The 17,128-nt window shown below is 42.7% G+C and overlaps 1 protein-coding gene across 5 annotated transcripts in view; it reads right to left on the bottom strand.

Moving 5' to 3' along the window:
• The window catches only part of LOC147198358 (dedicator of cytokinesis protein 9), a 59,838-nt gene that overhangs the window by 25,883 nt on the left and 16,827 nt on the right, over positions 1–17,128 (bottom strand). For 2 of the 5 annotated variants that reach the window (XM_086124026.1, XM_086124027.1), the window contains exons 2-3: positions 4,592–4,708; positions 1,016–1,105 (exon numbers count right to left, since the gene is read on the bottom strand). In XM_086124026.1, the coding sequence (XP_085980152.1) occupies positions 1,016–1,105; positions 4,592–4,708 (207 nt within the window). Of the gene's footprint in view, positions 1–1,015; positions 1,106–4,591; positions 4,709–6,821; positions 7,073–15,179; positions 15,587–17,128 lie in introns of those variants that run through there. The other 3 variants (XM_086124024.1, XM_086124023.1, XM_086124025.1) reach the window with 3 other exon arrangements.

Below are 17,128 nucleotides of genomic sequence, written 5' to 3'. Positions count from 1 at the left end.
GTGCTCTATAAATACAGTTGAGTTAAAACTAGCTTAGCGTAGCATTATGTTCCTTAGCGCACATGTAATGTTAGCATGCAGGTGATTTCTGGGAAAGACATTAAAAATACCCCCAAAAATATACAAAACAGTATACACAAAAAAAAACTATATATATATATATATATATATATATATATATATATATATACAATGTTACCAAAATATGCCACTTCAATGGCAAGTTGTTACGTAGCTAGTGAAATGATTGAGTCGATACCCAATGTTAGCAAAAATATGCTACTTCAATGGCCAGTTGTTACGTAGCTCGTGAAATGATATGAGTTGCTAATGCTTTACAATTGTAGCAAAATGCTTTTACCACCTCATTTTAATACGAGTGGTGAACTCTATCCACCCTTACTTCATAAATCTTCTCCATCTTCTTGACTATTTCAACCAATTAAAAAGAGACATGTTCATGCCTCACTGTCAGAAGTAGAAACAGCAACATCTCAGAGAAGTACCAGACATTTCATTAACGTCTGGGTATTCATATCTCATTCTCATTTATTTCTTGGTGTAAACAAGAGCTCGCAACAAGGATCCAACATCCATCGTTTGGTTAGCCGCGTCATGATTTGTAATGAGTGCAATCATTCATGCAGCAGGCGACAGAGTCAGACGGCGGCTAGGTTTCACGTGATGTATGCAGTCTTCCTGATATTCTCTGATGTGTTACATGCATTACTGCTAATTCAAGTCACTAATTTAGGTCATGACTCACATTACTGTCGGTCTTTGGCAAGCGATTACATTTCAAGACTGCATTCCGGACTTGTGGAACAGTTTTTCCATGTATCTATCTGTTTCATTGCCCAGTTCTACAATTACTCGGGCCTTATTAGTTTCATTAGCCGTACAGTGCTGTTGTTTGACATTAAACTGTCTGAACTATCCTCACGGTGGTGCTTTTACAATCCATCCATCCATGACTCTTATTGCATTAAAAGGGTAAATAAAACCACATGTGTACCTCTTGGACAAACAAACTCTGAGCCTCTCTCTCGGCATTGTCAGGCACTGTTGGGTAGAGACTCCTGCCTTGACGTCTCAAAGTTGAAATCTGCAACACAGAGGTTGAGAATTGGTCAACAAAGAAATGTTCGGTCCCAAAGCATGTCGCAATGTGATGCGGAAGAGAAAACATACAAGCAGCGAGCGTCAAAACATGAACGCAATAAGAGTGAAATGAAATCAAGAGGCCAGTGTGACCGAATGTAATCTCCCTAAATTCCATATTTTAGTACACGCCCTGAATCTGGCTCCTTTCCCGTACTGTACAGATGGTCGCCTAGTAATCAGCATCTCAGCACCTTTAACGCCTCCTAAAGCCTTTCACTCATGGCTAACAAGCTCACTGCATGCTGGCCAAAAGGCATTTCCATCCTCCAACATAGTTAATATACATATTTGTCTGCAGAAAGAACATCCCTGCTTTTTTATCGATCTATTCTACATACTGTATACAAAATTAGCCCGAGGACATTTCAAAAGGCAGTAATGTGATAAGCATGGAATAATATGGTCACACCAAGAGATAAGAAAGCAACGCTGTGATAAAATGCCAGTCAATTCTCACATTCTAGCAATGATTATTTTCTTCGGGTCTTTGCGAGAGAATTAATTCTCTACACAACTCTTTAAATCACTGTAAAACTAACTACGGTAAGTGATTCAACCCGACTAAATCCCTGTGGTCGTGGGGGGGAAATATAAATACGAGCTTTAAGTGAGAGAAGTTAATCTGGGAGCAAGTCGAATGTGTCTGCTTTTCTGCAAGTGATTTTCTGTGTCAGTGCGGGATTCAGACATGCTGCAAGTGCTTTGATCTTGACGGGGAAAATTCCCTAATTTTAATGCCTTCAGATGACAGAATACCACCCCCACCCCACCTTGCGCTTTTTTTATTTGCACTTTAACATGAACAACAAAACTAAATATGTAACACACGTTAAATACAGTAACCTGTCTTTGAAAAATTACTCGATGTATTGAAGACAGAAGCAGACATTTGCCAAGAACAAGCCAGTTCGGGCTTTGAGACCTGCACTTTGGACAAACTGTTTTAAGGAGTAGGGCGTCAAAAAGCTTTTGGATTAGGAGAAGCGAGCAGTAAAAAAGTCTTATGAGTCAGGGGAGGGTGGTAACGGCCATATGACGCTTTGTTTGGGTAACCATAAAAGCCAATACTACTGAATTTTGATGGATGGACTTGAACACACTTCAAACTGAATCAGGGGAAAAGGATGATAATCTTGGACCAATACCTTCGGACTCATCGAGAGTCCGGGGAGAAACCAGCCCCGCGGTGCACTATGCCAACAACTTGGAAATGCAAAACAGATGGAGAGAGTATAAACATTGTCTCAGAGAAAGAACGGCACCAACATTATGACTTTTGATGTGCCAGAGGGGATACAACAATAAAGGAGATATCTGATCGAAAATCTGGTAAAGGAGGAATAGACAAACACTGGACTTGATACAATAATAACCCACCGACAAAGGAGCTCTTTCTGCTGGCTTTTACTTTAACACCAAGCAGTATTTTTTATTTTTTTAAATAAAACCCCTTTGAGGCGTGAATACCCACTGCCTGCTGAAAGGCTGCTAAAACCTTGACGGCAGTCTGTAGCGGCAGGAGCAGATGTCATGTTCAATCACTGGGCAGCAAATGTCCCCCCCGCCCCAAAAAAAGTTAGAATCACCTGTCAGACCCCGACAATGTGCCACTTGTGTGTAGTAGTATGACGATCGCTTCACAGCAGGCTTGAATATGATACATTAAAAAATAAAAGTCAAGGCTGCACTACTGTCACAGGGACTCGAGCTGGCAGGCCTGTAGAAATGGAAAATGTGTCCGCAACAATCACGTCAAGTCTAAATGCGCTGGTGCCTTGAGGTAAAACAAGTGACCAGACTTAAGCGTTTTTCAAGATATGAGCCGTGGGTCGGCCGATTTATTTATTTATTTTTTGCTTCGATCTGTGAGTGAAAATTTGAGACCGAGCGCTGTGTGGTGGCAGTGAACTCGGTTTTTCAACAAAAGGAGCTTCAAGCTTGCTTATTGCCACGGCTAATCTAAAATTTTAAACAAAAATTCAAAACGATCACATAACTTGGCATTTAACTCATTCAGTACCAGCCAATTCTAGACCAAGTCTGAAAAGACGTTTAAAAACGTCTTTGGGAGTGAATGAGTTTAGTCTGTTAGCCTACTGCTAACACATAATGGGGAAATGCAATGAGATGAGATAAAGAGTAGCATCTGTGTAGCGGTGTGCTAAGCCTTTCATCAATGCAGTACAATATACCGATACTAACACGCACAAATTCATCTTCCCCGTAGTTGTGAAACACTTTCATTTGGGTCTGCGTGACCAAGTCGCGCACACCAGAAGGATCCGCAATGAATTATCATGATGCAGCAGTTACATGAGTCTCCTTTTTTTTTTTTTTACACTTCAGATATTTAGCAAGCCACTTTAAGGGAAAGATTAATCGAAGTGGAGAATACCAGTGACAGGTGAGCGTTACTTTGGTAACAGGAGCCTGCAATATAAACGAGAATGCGACATTTAATTGTATTTTTATTTTTTTTAGTAGTTAGTGTAGTGTGCTGACTTCTAAAGCATACACCGAGACCAAACTGCCATTCTTTAAAGGTCAGCTGACTCCCAAAGTAGAGCCTCCGGAATTAAGCAAGCTTCCCTTTGGAACGCTTTGTGATTAAACTGACAAATATGTTTTCGCCCTCAAGTCTTTAATCTTCTGTGAATATGGTATAATATAAAAGGAAAAAATTAAATAAAAAGCTAAAGTCATGGCCAGTGACTAAAACTTACAATGGACAGCTGTGAAAACAAAATCCATACTCTACCAATTAAGCATTTGATAAAGTCCTTGGCAAGGTCACACAGTCATTGTGAACTTTTGGTGCGCTCAAAAAGTCAAATTTCCTGAGGTAAAAAAAAAATAAAATAAGAAGAAGAACACAGAACCTGGTTTCCATGGATCGTTCCTGCCTCAATGGGGGAACCTTTGGAGGAAGCGAACGTCCTGCACAACGTGGCTGCAGGGAACGCTCGCTCCGTCACAACGTACGGGACAGAATGAGCCAATTAAACTGATGACCCCGTGACCTTCCTCTCGCTACAGCATGGAAGGATGTACACAAAGGAAAAGTCGCTGTGGGTGACCCCACCCAGTACTCACAACGCTGGCCCAGAATAGGAAAGGACTGCACAAGCCAAATAAATACAAAGAAAACATATAAGCAGTATGGAAATAAAACTCTGCACGAGCACATTCACTCAGATAAATTTGATTTTCGGCCTTGCGTGAGTACTACACCCCGAAAGATATTAATCATCGGCGTTCATAATCTAAAGCACACTTTTATTCAGTAATGTAAGAGGATCATGATGTGAAGTACCACTCCCTTCGATAAATACAGTCCTAACTCCTCATGACCTCGTTCCTTCCGACGAATGCCAATAAGTCTTCCTGAGCCGAATCTTTTCCGTGTAAGATCGGTTGTGGAATTCACCTCAAAGTCCTCCAGGGGGAACTGAAGCATGTCCCTGAGGACATCACTGAGGATCTGGGTTTTCCTCTGCACCAGAACATTTTCATAGTCCAGCGGCTCGATCACCTTCGGCTTCACCTGGAGAAGAAAGACAAATCACGCGATGAGCTAGATGTGCAACAATTCATAAATCAATTATCAAATTAAATCCACAAAAGTCCTCCAAATTCCACCGTCTGTGTCTTGTGTTGTATTATTTTGTCATTTTATGTTAATTGTTCTTTTGACGGCGGCACGGGCACCCGCAGCGGCTCCTCTCTCTCCTAAGTAATTTCATCTGTGCTGTACGTTGCACATGACAATAAAGTTGACCTGACTTGACTTCACTGTAATATATTCTCACATTTCTGTCGTCCTCCATGTTATTGTTTGTGCTGAATCGAAAGAAGACATTTGCAAATGTCTGCTTTTACTCTGAAAAATAATCAACATCATTATATGGACCAAACCAATAACTGAATCATACTCAATTTATTTTTGTGCATTTTCTGCACTGTCAATTTAAAATAATACCCCCCTTTTTAATTAGTTTTTTCCTTTTAATCCAATTAATTAATGAATCAAAAAAATTATCAACACATTAACCAATTATTAAAATAGTTGCAGCCCTACTGTATGAACAGAGCATCTCACCTCTGTTTTAAATTAATTAACACTCATTTTTTTTCACAATGCAAGGTAAATACGGGAGCGTAGGAACACAGAACGATGCACAGAGGAAGAACATAGCCATTATGATTAGTCCCGCTGACTGTCTTAAAAAGAAACGCCCTATGCGCTACAGAAGGGTCACCAAATTATTTCAAGAGAAGAATGATCCGGAAAACAAAACAAAACAAGATGTGACGAATGCGCCATGGCCTTCGCGGTCACCAAGCCTGGTGAAATGAAAGCCCGATGGAATAAATGTTTTCCCATCCCGTCATGAAAACACCCAAATAGAAAATGTGTTTTTGCAGAATCGATGTCAGCTTGCAACCTCTCACTTGGACATTGTTGCCAACAATTTGTACATGCAATTAGAACAAAGAAGAAGAATAGTTTTAGTAAGAGCCACATGTTTTTATTTTTACCACACACTAAGTGTGTTTTACAATTGCCTTAATCATTGTAGTAATATGCAGTGAAAGTTTAACACGCATCTGAATTGGTTTTGAAATCTGCTTGCAGTTCCTTCTAAACAGTCATTTTCCTGCTTTGATCTTCGACATGGAATCCAGCGAGTCCCTTTCTGCTTCTGCAATGAGACCATGTGCGCTTCCTCTGCACTGAATTGAAAGGGAATGTGAGGAGCCGTTGGCCGGAAAGCAAGTCGGCTGTGTTCTCTCCCACAATGGCGCAAACACCTCTTTCTAACTGCGCCCATCTACGAAAATACCAAAAGAAAGGAAACGCACAAAAACTGAGCCCTCCGTCGCCTGGACACCTCGGGAACCTCCCAAAACAACTGGACGAAGTGGCTGGGGAGAAGGAAGTATGAGCTACACTGCTTAGGCTACTGCTTCCACAACCCAACTCCAGATAAGCGGATGAAAATGGATGGATGAGGTCCTACCCGCAATGTTGTTGTTGAAGGCAATTGTCTCTTTGCATCGCCAACTGGGCTTTCCCACAATGCTTTGTCTAGGGCGGCAAAGTGGTCAACCACACATCACCATAAACAAAAAAATAAATAAATAAAAAAACTCATGTAAAGAGCAAGCAAGCGTGATCGCATCATTCCCTCAGCTCACAAAGATATGCAGTCAGCGGGGCTTGGAAATACTTGATAATTACGCTTGAGAACAGGCCAGATACATCTGACGATCACATGTGCAATGAGGCAAAGAAACATGAACTGTATCCCAAACAAAAATGGCATCACAGAATCCTCTGAAGCTATGCAGTCGAGGTATTCATTCAGTCTTCCTCTGGAGTGGCCCAACCGGCCGGACCAATTAAGTTTTGACTTTTGAGCCAAATAAAAATGCTTTACAAGCCACCGTTTGAGTTCAACAGTCCCCCTGTGGTGCTCACGCAGCACTCCAAGCATGTGGTTCTGATGCATACTATAATGACACAGATGACCGACTAGTACGGTCGCCCGCATGACACCTGCTTTGAGACTTAATCACTGTGATCAAACCTCCGCAACGCTTTTGTCGTACGAACGCGTCGTTTAAAAAGAGCCAACGGTATTAAGATGCCTTACCGCCACCTGTGGCACTGAGTCCACTTCAGCCTCCGCCGCGGCCAAACTCTTATACTGCTGGGGACTCTCGATGACGAGCTCCTTCTTTGGAGCTTTACTCGCCCTTCCTTGCATCGTCAACAGCTGCGACCGTAGAGAGTTCCAAGAAAGATTCCCAAAAGAAGTGGTCAGCCAGCATATTCGAAAGGGGAGAATCCTTGCACTGGAAATGACTTTTGGAAGTTTCTCTCTCTCTCTCTCTCTCTCTCTCTCTCTCTCTCTCACACCCTCCTTATTTTGCGACTGATCTGTCTGAGAGTGCTGGGCTCACACCCAGCCTGGGGAGATGGCCCCTCCTACACTCAACCGGGCTGCCCGGGGGGAGTTCAACACCCCCTACGCATGGACAAATGCGCGCATACACAATTGCTATCTGAATCTCTACTATCCACCTGCAAAGACAAAGCCAAAGAAATGCATTCCTAACGCAAGGCATTTTGGCGTGGGGATTGGTTCAAGGCCATTGGAGGGGACAGTTGAAATAAGAGCAGCGAGACACCGAGATGACATCAGGTAACAATGTTTGTGTAGCATTACTGCACCCTGCGACAGCACCTACAAGTGAGCCAGATCCCGTGATTTAGCGATGATGTTGCGCAAGTGCGACAGATAAGGTGCCAGACTGTAGGTCATCAGATTGCAGCGGTTTAAGCAAACCCTTGGCCCCGGATAGGTGAGAACACTTTCGGAGTAAGACAAAGTTGGGTCAAAGTCAAATGGAGTTGATCGCATCATGTAACTCACGGGTTCTCTGGCCGCCAAGCATCAGAGCTTTTGCACTTCAGTCAGATTCAGAGAGATAGTCAATCAAGGTGCACGTTTGTTTTGCTTTGTCATACGCCGCCTTCCCAAAGGCACAACAGCATTAAAAAAGGACTATTCAGCTATTTTCTATCATGCCTCTCCTCATTAGGGTTGCACATGGGCCTGAAGCTATCCCAGCTGACATTGGGGTGACAGGCGGGGTACAACCTGGACAGCTCGCAAGCTAATCGCAGGCTGCTTAGCGGCATCCACCCAGAGCAAAGTTAGCAACTTTTGGGCACGCACGGAGCAATAGAACACTTGATTAAATGTTAGGATTGGTAACGGGTGGATTTTTTTTTTTCCGAAACAGGCTATAAATCACAATGCATGCTAAAATCTGTATTGCACAAGCTTTTCATAAAACCTAGTCGCCAAACGCCATACAGTAAAATTTGGCAAAGTCCCCGGTGTGTGGCTGGACTTTGTCTTAAATGAACCTGAGCAGCATAATTTTCAGAACGTGGGAGGAAGCGTAAAAGGAAGAAAAGCAACAGAAATATGGGGAGAAGGACAGAGCCAAGATTCAATCCAAGAACACAACTGTGAGTCAGAGATGTCAATCACTTTCCCCCCCACCCACCAAGAAAAAAACATGACAAGAGGACTAAAAAGACTCAAAATGCACCAAACAGCTCGGTCAGGCATTCTGGATAACATTTTCCCCTCAATCATTTGCTAAGAGTGTTTTACTGTGTTTACATTTCCGCGTTAAGTGTGTTTTACTTCCTTTCACACCGTGATTAGCGACAATGTAGAATGTGAACCTTTCCAAATCACCTTAGCACCAGGACTGTATTCAAATGTTCTTTACAGCCGACCCTTAGCAGACATTAAAGATTTGATGATGGCGTAGTTTGATAGAGGAATATTTTGTTTTCCTGTTTCCATGATTTCCTTTGGGAATGGTTTGCCTTCCGCCGTAAAGCTCAAAGTTAAAAGGTTTCGCACGCAAATCGAATGCTCCACCACGTGACTGTGGGTAATACGACCAGCGTAAATATTCACGGAGGTGAGATTAGGCCCAGCTCCTGTCTCTCTACTTGTTGACACAACTGCTTGAGGGGCATTCCAATCCGACGCAGCTCAAGCCAAGCCACCTTGGAATGGTGGACCAATCATTACGCAGAAGGATGTTATCTTTTCAAGCTGGTATCACTTTAGTGTGAGGAGTGAGACTAGGTCAGCGCTCCAACAGCTGCTCTCCTTCCGCTGTCAAATGCTGCTACAGGCCACCCACAAAGGCAATAATGTCTAATTTAAGGTTTTTACATCTACTTCATGTATTTAGTCAAGGTGGTTCACCCTTTCATGCACCCTGTAACCTGATAACATGGGAAGCTTTTCTTTTTTTGCTTTGTAACTTTTTGTTCTTCTACTTTCTTCCTTTCATAACTTTACTGCGGTAAATTGGGAATTTCTCCATTGTGAGACGAATAAAAGGGTTAAAGAGGAAGTTATTTCTTTGGGGGTGGGGGGGGGGAAACCTAAATGGGGCCAAGACAGATCTCTGTGGCATCTCTGGCAGGTGACATTAGTCCAAGTATGTCTGTGTAAGTTTTTAAAAAAGATTACCACTATGTCAGGGTACACCAGAAAGTATGGTGGGAATAGCTACCGGTTCTGATTGGTATCAGCATTCTTTGGTTTATGCAGGAAGTAAGCACGTTGGAAGAAAAATGCGTTGAGGCTGTGGCGAGTGGCATGCAGTGGAGCCGGTCAGAAATCAGGAACACAAAAGAAATAATAAAAGTGGACATGATTTAATTTTTCATTCTAATTAAGATAGGCATTTGAAAAGGAAGTTTCATGGACAGAAGGTTTGGAAAATTAAGCCTTTCTACACCTCTGGTGCACCAAATTTGTCGTTGAGGCAGTGCAAAAGGGAATTTGAGAGACTTATTTTGCCAACCGAGGGACTGTCACACAATTTACTATTCCACCATTTATAATGAAGGTCGCGGTATTGCGTCATTTAGAACAAGAATCTTTATTCTGGGCTGAAATGGTACAGACATTTTTTTCCCCCTCATTTTGACAGACTTAATTAATTGTGCCCTCTGCTGGTTGTGACCAACTGGTGAAATCCATCTCGCCCACCTCTCAAGACGACAGATACAAAATGATCGAATAATAAAATTACACTTTGTAAACAAAGCCATTTGCAAAGGGGGATGACCACACTGCTGGCAAATTCTCTTGATTGGTAAGCAGTTGACTCAAAACCCTCACTCGATTTGAAGGCCCACGACAAGACCCTCTTGAGAGCAGCAGCAATGCGGTTCAACAGCTCGTGCTGTTTTAGATCCACTTCTGGCTGCACTTCACAAATTTACCCCACCGTGTTTTCTTTTGTCACTGAGCTGCAACAGATGTTGACATGATGTGATACAAAACATCCTCTCAGCTTCTCCGCCCCCACCCACCACACGTTTAAGCAAAAGAGAATTGAATTAGCTGCCTGGAAACACAACTTTAAGGGGCTAATTTTAGCCTAGTTTACGAGATAATGCCCCCATGTGTTATATAGTCTGTTCACGGAGAGTCCCTGAGGCATGAGAGAGTCACGTATGTGCCAGAAGGTTGCGTCTGCCCTCGTTTTAACGGTCTGTCTGGTGAACTCCTCAACTGGCAGCCAGAGTGAAAATAGGATGCTGCACATAAGTTTATCCTCGCATGGGTTCGTTCTGTCACCAAAAGGTAACCCTTTGATTATTTTTGTCAATGCCCAAAACCGGTCATCATTGGTGAGTAAACAATTAAGTTAGTAGTTCTCATAATATGGTTACTAGCTTTGTCGTAATCTATGCATCCATTTTCGAAAGTGCTTAGGGATGGTCCGTGCCACTTTTTTTTACAGACCGTTACCAGTATGAGTATTCAATCTTTGAGTATTCCATGACACGGAGTAGCTGTACCGCTAGTAGCTACTTTGGAGATACAGCATTTCATTTAACAATGAAAAAAATGTGAACATAATAATCATAATAGTGTGATAATATAGTGTTATTTTTCAATGCTAAAAAAACACTTATAATAACAATACAACACTTAATTGTTAATATAAGCTTTTTTTCACATTTTCAGCAAGTGATGTGCAGCGGGATTTTTTAAATGAAAGAAATATGCCTTGTGCGAAAAAGATTGATAAACAACTGTCCGAAGTGACGAAAACAATATAAAAGAACAGCGACGCTATCTCTTTCTGGTAAACCTGTTGTACTTTTTCATGAGTGTCAACAAAGAAATTTCAATCAAGGCAATTTCTTTCGGCAGATTTGCCTTAATTTGTCATTTCATAAATATTCAATTGTTCCAGTTTCTGTTAAAGTGATTGTTTCAGTTAAAGTAATGCAAGTTACCAAGACATGATGTGCGGTATATCCAGCAAGTTGTAACGCATGTACCGTGACGGGACCACGTTTGCATTTCTCATTTACGTAATCTTAATAGGATCTTGGTGTGAAGTGTAGCAAGACAGGGTGTAACCTAAAATGTAACAAAAACACAGCCCACCCCTTACCTCCTCTTAGCAACCAGAGACCGCCACCCATGAGCCCCCAGGGAGTTCTGACACTGAAATGAATCAAGACATGCCATGTAAAAGTGTGTTATAGGTGGTGTTCTTGAGTAGTCAGATGTGAGCGCCGTCTAGTTTGCAAGAGTAAGACGAAAGTCTGGATTTAGTATCAACCTTTCAGTAGACTGTAAAAGAAGAGGCAGTGAAATCGATCAAGAGCAAAACTTCAGCGCAACTTTTTACTTCATGACCACTGCAGAGACAAATTGGAATGAGGCTCCAATACAATCGGGGGGAAAAAAATCAAACTGCTTGCATGTCTTTTCAGAGAATATAAGGGTGAGTGCTGAAGATAGTGGTCCAGGTTTCAGCACTTAAGTTGAAATATCTCAAAAGATGAAGGCAAATCACGAGGGGAAAAAACAAAAAAACAAACAAAACTGTGGCTGCTAATGTTTTATTGTAGATTCATAAGTGGCGAAACGTTAACCTGAAGGTCACTAAAGTCACTGGAAAGCTGGAGATGTTTTTTTTTTTTTTTTTTTACAGATTGAACAGACGACAAAAATTATAGCACCCTTAACGTGTCAAATTGCTTGTGTTGCTGAAATTAACCCTGTTCTTATTCCCATGCCAGTGAGCGACGGCATGAGCTGCCCCGACAATCCTGCCAGGGGTGGGAGGAAGTGAGCCCTTTTACAGACAATGAAAAATATTTTACTCCTGGAGGTTTATGTGGCATGTGGATCAATCATCGCGATCACCAAACACTTGAAAGTGGCTGAGGTTCTTTGAAAAACCAAGTTGATCATGTCACAGTTGGAGGAACTCAGTGTGGGGCAAACTTGATGTGTGGGCAGGTACTCCTCAGACCCATTTATCGGTATAGCAGCAATTAAAAATTCAATAACAACGTCTTCCTTATCACCTCTTAGCATTTACACACACCCGCATTAATTATGTCAATGCCTTTTAAATAAAGTGCCATTGCTGACATTTATGCAGTACAGTTTAGTTGCACCACAAGCCAGATTACAGCAATATAAACACTCATACACATGACTACAAAAGTGGATCTAACTCCATTAAATGGAATTTAACAAGCGCCTGATTTACAGTTGATGACAAGCAGATCTGGTTTGGTATTTCTTCAACTCCCCCACATAAGGGAGCATCTCATTAGTTACTGTTCATTGGAAGCAAAAGTTTCATAGGGTATGTGGGAATCACTACTCCCGAGACAATGCGATGAAAGACACCTTATCTTAAACCAAGCCGGCGTCAACACACCCTTTCTTTTGCAACAACATTCCTCCGATAAAAGCTGCAGATGCTTCAGCACTTCACTGTTTTTGGCCACTCAAACACGGGGTGGAAGTTGCGGCTTTGTGAAAACAAAGAATGGAAACACATCAACAAAAGCAGCCTTTTAAGAAGGAGACTGAGGAATGGGCTCCGTTATTCAAGCCGGTAGCGGTCGTTGAAAGATCAACGACTGCAGTGAAGTGTTCAATGTGCGTGATCTACTTAGTGCTGCAATGTTTAATCCAATAATTTAAATGTTTCGATTACAAAAAAAAACAAAAAAAAAAGACGACGTTGACAGAGGATAAAATGCACCAAAAAATGATTCAGTGACTGGTTTCATCCGTAACATGACAGAAAAAAAAGGTCAAAATGTTGCTCACTCTTTTCCAAAGTAAAAGCAGATGTGAACAAATGTTTTGATTTTGACACATCGACTGTTGAGAACTGATCTGAAATTCACACAAGTTGGACAACTTGAAATGAATCATTACCAGGCCCCAGCCTTTTAAAACCATGGACACTCAAATTCACAGATTTTCTCATGTCGAACGTAAGGATGGCAACCCTGAGTGGACAAAAATTATACCTTCCTCTCACATCCGTGACATTGTTGCTTAATAATGCGACGCCAATTTTTCATTGAATTAGTTCAATCGCTAAAATAAGACTCAATACAAAAAATATTCGACAGCTGCAGTCCGAGTGATATTTCACCATCATCGACTATTGTTACACCTTCACAACGATGACCCGCTGCAATCAGAGGGAATGAAAACGGCAAACTCAACAGTTTATATCATCTCATAATCCGGCCTAATGGATTGCTCAAAGTGGCAAAGGTACTGACGGCCGCGGCAACTGGAGAGTGTGACACAATGGCGAATAATGCGATGAGGAAAGCGCATCGGTGCGCGCTCACATTTAACTATCGATTTGCAAGACTGCTGACGGGGACGGGGGGGATTAATTGAAGCCCCATCTACATGATAAGACCTTTCCCGAGCCAAGGGAGGCGACAGTGCCCTTGACCTAATTCCCCCGCTCTGCTGATGAGCCATCCCGGCGGGGGAAAGGAGAAGCGTACTGTACACACTCTCATACACGCAACAACAAGCAGAAGGGCAAGACAAGCTGGTACGGAGTAGCAGTCGCGTGGCCGAACAGATGAAGAATGGCGATTGATTTCCGGCAGACAGAGAGACCTCTGTGCCCGGCCGCTTGCCGGCCCCTCCTCATCCTCAGCGCCATGCCAGCACGCAGAGGCTTTAACCCGTGAAGCGCTTAGCGGAAAGGCAAGATCCAGCACTCCAACTGCCCTATATTTTATACGCTCCTATTAACGCTGTCTCGTAGCTGAATCGGCTGGATTTCTCTGACAATAAATGAATAATAAATGGCTCTTCGCAATTAATATACGGTACTGCCCTCATTTAGCAGTTTTGTCTGAAAGAGACCGTCATTCCACAGAGGAGAAAAAGAATGTACTCGGCTAATGTGAAAATTGTGGATTGCAATAGAAATGGTTTCTGCATAGACACATGGACCACGGCATTATGACTTTGAATACGGAAAAGAATGTGCCTCTAAACTCCCCAGGAAGTGAAAATAAATGTGTCGTCTAAATATGACACACCTCAGAGAGGAGTTTTGTTAACAAAGCTGCCCAATTTAAATGATGATGGGGGGGGGGGGGGGGGTCTCCATTCTCCACAAAACAAATCTTCAAAACCGTGAGAACTCAAGCTCTTGTCATTGCTCTCAAATACGCTCGATAAAATACCAGTATTATGAAGTGGAGAAATGGATGCTACTATGTCTAGCATCTATGCCCACGCATAAATACGTTTGAGACGTGACTATATACCAGCTTAAAGCTTCGAGGGATTTTTTTTTCATGCCGCAACAATGAGGCGCTCTAAAGCTACTACGCCAGCACAAAGACTTGATCCACACAAAGGCGCTCAGGTCTGATTTTTCTGCATCCCCTTCTTCATGACGTGCGCCCACTCACGGCAGATAACGAGGCACTCTAAAGATGCCAGACCATCCCAAAACTGTGGTCAACACAGTGGCTGTCAAGTCACTTGAATTTTTATTCCCCCACCCCCCACATCCACCTTCTCGCTCTTCCATCTTTCTCTGCATGAATGCCCACGCTCACAGCCAACAACGAGGCACTCTTCTTATACAGTGGATTCAGGGCAACTAGTGCTGGATGCCCGAATGTGCGACTGGGTAACATTTTAGCAATAACCCCGAAAATAAAGAAATGAATAGATCAGGAAAACTGAAGTAATTGTTTGGCAGTGTTGAATCGCAACACGTACAGAGACATCTTTGGGTTCCCTCATTGCCCTCACTGTCGAAATATTCCAAACAGAAGCACGCAATGCAATTCTACCCCACACACTGCAAACTACTACCACAACAATAAGACATTAAATATTCATTAATGCCCCCGTTCACAGTGTCAGTCCCAATGTGGCATTATTATCGACTTAAAAGTACAAAGGGATAAACTCAACGAAAAAATAACTGGTACCATTCAAATTGAACGGGATTGACAGAAAACAAATTAAATCAAAAATGCAAGGATGTTCAATTCCGACTTGACAAGTACTGCTATAAACCAACAAAATGTGAAGATGTTCCAATGTACTATTGAGCAGATCCACACGCGTACACACCTTAAGCACTCTTGGTGTGGGAAAGATACGAGACTCCCTCCGACTCAGCGCTCGCTCAACCTCAGATGGCCCGATGGGCTCCGCGGCGCCTTTACAGATGTAGCCGCTGCAGTTCCTCTCCAAGACGGTTCGCAACCCATCAAAGACGACCGTGCTGGTGGTGCACCCCATTCCTCCGGGTCCGAACCGGCATCAGTCAAGAGAGCCTGCGAGTGACCCAGTTTTGTCTCCTTTGCCCCGTTCCTCCCCGCTCCATGATCTGACCCTGCAAACTAACGCCGCTGACCCCGCAGGGAAGGAGAGCCGGCGTCCGGGCGGCAAAGAGCCAGAGCGGCGAGCCCGAAGTGCAGGATGGCTGGAGAATGAATGCACACTCGCACAGAAGAGAGCAGAGCCCGGCTATATTTGTTAGCAGCTACACTCTGTGCGGGTTGGAATAAGCCAGTCAGCAGGCGAGATGCAGCGAGCGAGCGAGTGAGCGAGGGGAGGAAGAGCGGCAGGGCGAGAGATGGGAGGGATGAAGGATGAAACTGGGCATGCTCTGCAGCAGCCTCAGTGCTGACCTTACAGTGAACATGCAGAGTTGTTTGTTTATGAATCAAGTCAGGCTTATTCGCAACAGTCTAGTATTTATTTTTTTAAACCACAGTGACTCGGGATGCACTTGTATCATGCATTTTCACTGACCGAGGTTCTTCAGAGCATTTCTCTAATCATTTTTTTCCCAAAATGATCTTCTTCCAGTATACATTGTCTTAGCTGTTAAATGTCGCTCTTTAAATGTTGTGCTTTAACTATGTGAAGCACATTGAGTTGCTTGCGTATGAAGAAAGTTCCCTGGCTAAGCCTCATTGCTCTTTTTCCTCTCAATATTGTGATTTCATTTTCTCTCTTTTCGTCCCATTTAGTTTTTTCCCAAACAACAACGTCACAAAGTTCACCCAAAGCAAATGCGGTGTGAACATAAATCGGCAAGTCATGAATCACATGACACCGTATTTTTGGCTTTATCGCTTGAACATTTCACATTTCATGAAACAACGACAGGTAAACATGTGGATTAGACTTTTTAAGGAACAAACTTAAATATAACTTTATATATACACTATATATATAAACAAAGCCTCCTTTTTACAGCTACATGAATGAGTAAGAAATAAATGGGTTACAGTAAATGTGGCCTTCTATCCAGAGGGAGAGTTTGCTTCCGTGAACAGACAAACACCAATATGGCTGAATGCTTTTCTAGTTCATATGCGCTGCCAAGGCCAACAGGGTGACTTCGCATCAAAGTGATGCTGAATACATCAGTCAGCTGCTTTAAAAAGTAGGATGATGCACAAGCCCTAAGGAGCAAAAAAAAACATCATCCGATCTGAACACGAAATAACCTCAGCATCAATCTGGTTGTCCAAACAGCGAAATGGGAGGATTTCAAGACATCAGGCAGATATCAGCTGCCGCTTGATCTCAAGCTGGACAGTCTGCCAAGAGTGCAGATACATCAGAAGCAGAACAACCAAAATGTGATCATTTGGAATGCTGGAGAACAATTCATCTGCAAATGCAGCCTTTGATCAAAATGACTTCGAGAAACGGGGCCAGAGAGACGGAAGATCAGAGTGCGAGAAGTACATTTGCTGTAAAAAGGGAAATCTGGAAGAGCATCTGAAAAACGGTTTGTTTTTCTGTGGGCTATTGTTTTAATACATTGCATACACAATGGGAAAAACACTTGAAATACAAAAAGAAAACTAAATCAAAAATTTGGACATCTTTTTTTCTGAAAAATTCTGAGTGTGGCTGAATTTCTGCCATTTCCCTTCAACTCAGATAAATGCAACAAATTGGTTAAACGGGATGTAAGTGTGATTGCAGACCGGGTGTGCAAACATCAAAGCATGAATGCCGCATTTAAATACCAACAGCGATCAACCCAAGCGGCCTTG

The sequence above is a fragment of the Hippocampus guttulatus genome, chromosome 11 (assembly GCF_054856545.1).
Source record: "Hippocampus guttulatus isolate MCC_2025c chromosome 11, RoL_Hgut_1.0, whole genome shotgun sequence".
Classification (NCBI taxonomy): domain Eukaryota; kingdom Metazoa; phylum Chordata; class Actinopteri; order Syngnathiformes; family Syngnathidae; genus Hippocampus; species Hippocampus guttulatus.
This window is presented reverse-complemented; position numbering and strand designations above follow the sequence as displayed.